Source organism: Lutjanus erythropterus, chromosome 20, assembly GCF_056507025.1.
Source record: "Lutjanus erythropterus isolate fLutEry1 chromosome 20, fLutEry1.hap2, whole genome shotgun sequence".
Lineage (NCBI taxonomy): Eukaryota > Metazoa > Chordata > Actinopteri > Lutjaniformes > Lutjanidae > Lutjanus > Lutjanus erythropterus.
Window position 1 is genome coordinate 20,186,459 of NC_139336.1, and position 6,000 is coordinate 20,192,458.

At 38.6% G+C, this 6,000-nt stretch overlaps 1 protein-coding gene across 3 annotated transcripts in view; it reads left to right on the forward strand.

Moving 5' to 3' along the window:
- LOC146308437 (bone morphogenetic protein 1-like) overlaps positions 1-5,613 on the forward strand; it is a 20,007-nt gene extending 14,394 nt beyond the window's left edge. For 2 of the 3 annotated variants that reach the window (XM_084746518.1, XM_084746520.1), the window contains 7 exons: positions 736-899; positions 1,047-1,227; positions 2,214-2,339; positions 2,720-2,847; positions 3,523-3,736; positions 3,956-4,206; positions 5,022-5,613. In XM_084746518.1, the coding sequence (XP_084602644.1) occupies positions 736-899; positions 1,047-1,227; positions 2,214-2,339; positions 2,720-2,847; positions 3,523-3,736; positions 3,956-4,206; positions 5,022-5,156 (1,199 nt within the window). In that variant the 3' untranslated portion in view covers positions 5,157-5,613. The remainder of the gene's footprint in view (positions 1-735; positions 900-1,046; positions 1,228-2,213; positions 2,340-2,719; positions 2,848-3,522; positions 3,737-3,955; positions 4,207-5,021) is intronic. The other variant, XM_084746519.1, reaches the window with a different exon arrangement.
- Positions 5,614-6,000: the final 387 nt, after the last annotated feature.

Consider the following 6,000-nt stretch of genomic DNA (forward strand, 5'->3'; position numbering starts at 1 on the left):
TTCACATAATCCATTCAAATTGTTCAAATTAATTTATTTTAATTTATCTTTATTTTGTCAGGCAGTCTCACTGAGATTAAGCTCTCCTTTCCAAGAGAGGCCTGAGAACAAAAATCACTCACAAAAACACAACGAGTAAACGGATCACAACTACACTATAAACAAGAAATTAATTTAAAAAATTTAAAAAAAAAATAAAAAAGACAAAACATCAGTGTTAAAATCTACAGGGGGGATGCAAGACTCTAGTTTGAAGGCAGTTTGCACTTCATTCCATTTAAATAGTGTATTGTACCTGAAACCAGTTGTGTTGGCCTGGTAGTTTCTCTTCTACCACAAGAGGGCAGCGCTCACTTGCACTCGTTTTTGCAGGTTGAGCCTTGACAGTCCAGTCCATCACAGCACTGATCTGATTCATAAATTCAACATTGTGGTGCATTGCTTTGATTTTATAGAAATAAATAGAAAAACATTTTGCAATTTTTATTTTGATTTAAAAGCTGTTATTGCCTTTTTACTGCAATTACACTATTCTGTTTCTTTGAGAGCTGGAAGCACCTTCCGTTAATTGCCTTTTCTCTCTGAGAAAAAAAAAAACATTTATTTTTGATTTTGGGATGAACTGTCCCTTTAAAGATTGCACAAGTTCACACAAATGGGTAATATAATTTATGTTCTGAAAGTGTTTTTTTCTCACACATTGACCACTAAAACCAGTGCTCTCTGTCCCACCAGCAGCTGCCTGTGGTGGGTTCATTACCAAGCTTAATGGCTCCCTCACCACCCCTGGGTGGCCCAAAGAATACCCTCCCAACAAGAACTGTGTGTGGCAGCTGGTCGCACCCATCCAGTATCGGATCACTCTGGTGTTTGACGTGTTTGAGACAGAAGGAAACGATGTAAGTTAACGAAAGCTATGTTTTTCTGCTCATAGCTAATGCATCATTGTCCTTCTACAGAGGTTTATTCACATAAAGTCATGACAGTTTCACAGACCAATTCTTTGTCCTTTGTAGTAAGTAAAATTGTCCAGTGTTCACCATCAGGTGTGTAAGTATGATTATGTGGAGGTGCGCAGCGGGCTGAGCTCAGACTCAAAGCTTCATGGGAAGTTCTGTGGGGCAGAGAAACCTGAGGTCATCACCTCCCAAAACAACAACATGAGGATCGAGTTCAAGTCTGACAACACCGTCTCCAAGAGGGGCTTCAAGGCTCACTTCTTCTCTGGTAAGTCATGAAGAGTGAAGTATTTAGGAAGTGTGGAGGAAGGATATTAAAAATCTATTATTTAAGGTTTAGATGTGGTGCTGTAGGAAGGAAAACCATCAGCCCAATCCAAGACCAAGAATTCCACAATAGTTCAGTGTGACTCTTTGACAAATTGGGATTAATTGTCAGAATATGCCAGAAAGTGAATATAAGTTAGTTTTTATTAGTGTATAATCGCCTGAAAATAAGAATCGTGGTGTGTCTGTTACCTTAGAACAGTGGTTCCAAACCATTCCTGGTATGCCCCCCTTTCAGAAGCCAAAAAAGGTTTTCATACAGCTTCCAAGTCATATCAAAGCATACACAAAACAATTTTGACATCAAAGTCTTTCATGATATTTAAAAGTAGGTGTGTTTCTCCTTCTGACCTGAAATGTGGGCTTTTGCACAGAGCTGACAGTAAACAGGCAAGAGGCCGTGTGCTGCAAACTGCAGTAAAAACCCCAACTGCAACACATATCCCAAATGCAGTGTACATGTCCAAAGTTTGCTGATAATATTGGAATGTTCCACTTCTTATCGGAAAATTCTACATTTAGAAATTTACAATATGCTGTTTATGTGAACTGTCACTTCTTATTTTAACATCAAAAGTTGGTGATGGCCTGCTCACATGTTTTTATTTTGGAATTATTCACTCATGGAGCCATATCCACATTAATGTTGATACATGTGGAAATGCAAATTGTGGATATATTTAACTGATCATTTTGTTCTATGAATGGGAAGAGTTCAAAAATAAATTTGGCAGATTTCTATTAGATGATCCAGGGTTGTGGGGCTTGTTTCAGACAGAGACCTTTATGCTTGCACTCAGCAGCAGTAGATCTGGGCCTGAAATGTTAACTCAGTATGTTCTGCGAGTTTTTGGCAGCCTGTTCTGTCATACTCACATCGTGTGCAAAGAATATTTAAGTGACATTATGTGTAACATTACCCAACAGATATCGATGAGTGCTCCAAAGAAAACGGAGGCTGCCAGCATGAGTGCGTGAACACCTTTGGAAGCTACAGCTGCCAGTGCCGCAGCGGCTTCATGCTGCACGATAACAGACACGACTGCAAGGAAGGTACAGTTGTCTGCAGCGTCCACTGTCCGCTTCATTTCAAGGGTCAGGTCACCCAAATGAGAAAAAAGTGTGGATAAGATTTGTTGTTTTGATTTGAAGGCTTGACTCTCCATCAGTCCTTTTGAGTTGATCATCGTGCTCTGACCTCAGTGTGGAAATTCTTATAACTGCTTATAGCCACTTTGTCCCAATTGAAAATGGAAATTGTTGGGAAATGCCCAGTGTGTTTGAGCATGACAAGGTTTAGGTTTGCTTTCATTTTCCTTCACTTTTCATCTATTAATAGGGAGGTTACCCAAGTGTTGAGGAAGAGGAAATTATGTCATCTCTCATGCAGCTTTCATTGTTGTGCTCTGACACGCTGTGTTTATGTCTTTCAGCGGGCTGTGATCATGTTGTTAACAGTGTGTCGGGCACAATAAGCAGCCCCAACTGGCCTGATAGGTATCCCAGCAAGAAGGCCTGTACCTGGTCTCTGTCCACAACCCCAGGCCATCGTATCAAACTTGTATGTTAATAGTATGTTTTTGTTTTTAATTTAAAGGGACACTTTACCACAAATTTCAAAAAGATTATACGTGTTTTTCCTGTAACCTGTAGTACCTCAACATCAGTGTCTCTTTATTTAATTATTATTTAATTATAAAAACATGCATATTGAAAACCATTTAATAGGACGTCAGCATATTGAATCCAGTGTCCCTGGTAGGAGGAAGTTCTATGTAGAATGTTATTTTTTGAAAAACAGTAGAAATTAATGTAAACTGGTTCATTTTGGGGACTACGAACTTAAAAACTTCAAAATTGTGAACTATGAATGTGAACTAGTTAATTTTAATCTCTTCCAACTTATATATAGCTCTTGTGAAGTGTGAACTTGCACAATACCAATTACTGCGCGGACGGAAGTGTGCATCTACTCATGGAAGAGAGGCTTGTGCTTGTGACAGTGCAGGATGTAAACATTAATTACGTCCTCCTCAGCTGAACTGTAATCTCTCGTCCGTGATTAGATTCTCGACTGTGGATTATCTTGAGTAACTTGGTCAGGACCGAGTCATGACTTCTAGGAAGAAACACTGATGTTGAGTTCTGGGGTGAACTGTCCCTTTAAACAATATGCCAATACATAACCAAGACCAACTTATTCAGACCGTTCATAGCTTTTCAAAATGACTCTCAGGTTTTCAATGAGATTGACATGGAGGCTCATCTGGAGTGCGCCTACGACCATCTGGAGATCTATGACGGACGAGACGTGCGTGCCCCAAGCCTCGGACGCTTCTGTGGCACCAAAAAGCCTTCTCCAGTCATCTCCAGTGGCAACAAAATGTTCCTGCGTTTTTTCTCAGACAACTCAGTGCAGAAGAGAGGCTTTGAGGTTTCATATGGAGCAGGTGGGCAAAGCAACCATAAAGTAACTTTTTCTGTATACCCCCCCACAAAAAGCCTGGAAAATGAGTAAAATGGCACAATGGAGAAAGAATAGAACACCATAAATGTAACATTTTAAACCTTGGGTTTGTTCTCTGCTGGGTTTAGAACGCTGCATTCTTTCCACACTTTTATGAGTTCCTCTTTTTGACCCCTCTAATTTTGTGGTTGTGAATTCCCAGAATGTGGAGGAAGCCTGAAAGCCGAGGTCAAGACAAAAGATCTTTACTCTCATGCCCAGTTTGGAGATAACAACTACCCCAGCGGCTCCGACTGTCTGTGGGTGGTCTCTGCTGAGAAGGGCTACGGAGTGGAGATCATCTTCCAAGTGTTTGAGATCGAGGAGGAGGCAGACTGCGGCTATGATTACGTGGAGCTCTATGACGGCGCTGACATCAAGTCTCCGAGGCTGGGACGATACTGTGGATCTGGGGTAAGGCTAAAAATATCAGTCTCGTGTTAGTAAACACTGTATAAATTAAATGCAGTCGTGTTTTGTTTTACAGTACACTAATAAAACGAAACAAGAAGTACTTTGTATCAAATTAGACAAACTAGAAATTAATTGTTAATGAGCATGTTATTATATAGTATTAGAGCATTTATTAGACCCTTATTAGACTTAATTAGAGGTTAATTAAAGACACATTACTGCAGAACTGTACTGAAAACTGAAATTAAATCACATATGTACTGTTTCCTCCTTTTAAAAACAATATGTGAACCAGATCTAACAAGTAAAGGCCAAAATCATAGATGTAGAGGAATATTTTGTCAGGTGTATTGTAATACTGTGGGCAGATAATGTGATTTCACTTTAGTTTACAGTACATTTCTGTTGTAATGTGCCCCTTATTGCTCTATAATCAAGTCTAATACTGTCTAATAAAGAAAATATTATTTCTGGTGTACATCTAATTTGATAAAATAATAACCAATAAGGGCATAACAGTAGAAGATTATCCATTTTAGTTTACAGTACATTTCTGTTGTATTACCTTCTGAAAAAGTCCACTACTGTCAAATAAAGAGTAAAGGTTTTTTTGTCTAATTTGATGAAATTATACCCTCTAGTAAAGTATAATAAGGGTCTAGGATTGGAAAATAGTCTACTTTAGTTTACAGTCAATTTCAGTTGTCTACTGTCTAAAAACAAACATATTATTTCTAGTTTGTGTCTGACTTGATGTTAAGTAAAGCTGGTTGCTTCTTATTATTATGCTGAGACCTCCTTTTTGTCTTTCTCAGGCCCCAGAGGAGGTCTACTCAGCTGGAGACGCCATAGTCTTAAAGTTTCACTCGGATGACAGCATCAATAAAAAAGGCTTTCATGTACGCTACACAAGCACAAAGTTCCAGGACACGTTACACGCAAGCAAGTGACTCTCTAAATCTACCCCCAAAACCTAAATGGAGACTTCACCCCTAACATTTGGGTGGGACACACCCATCTCCAGACGAGGAGTGAATGCACGGATTGACACCACAAACACCAACCCACATACTTTACATCTGTTAGACAGGGTGAAGCCATGCAGACAAATTGCACCTTTACTCCTCCTCATTATATAGCTATATAGGATGAAAGGCAAGGACTAGTTTGCAGTGATTATTTTAAGTAAATTCAGTCGCACCGCCTGTAATGAGCTGATTACATCATAGCACTGTTTTAAGATATAAAATGTATATATTGTGATATAGTTTGCCTTGTTTTTTTTAATCATAATATCAACTGTGTCACTTTTTACTGTCTGAAGTTGAAAGTACGGTCACTTCTAATGAATGTGATGCACTTTATTATATCACTGGACAAATGCACATAATGAGAATGGAGGATGAAGAACAAATCAAATATGTTAAAAGCTCAGTTTGTACAGATCTGATCTGTTATTTAATATTTTTTTTCCTACCTGCCTTTGATTTACTTAAGTTCCTTTGCAGTATATTAACAGTCCCCACAGTACATTTTGAGGTACTTCGTGACTTTGTTTTTTGTGAAAAGCCTTCCCTCTGATTGGTGTTTATGTGTGTTATATACTATTGCAACACACAGCAGTACAGCAGTATAATGGGTGAAATCCATCCGGTATTTTTCCTTTACTTTCAGACTACATTGTTATCAGTAAACGTTTTCTGTAATACTTTATTTAAAGGGGTGAGCATAAGATTAACATACCCCCATCATAACCATAATCTTTATGAATACGTATGACTGTTGTCATTTGGT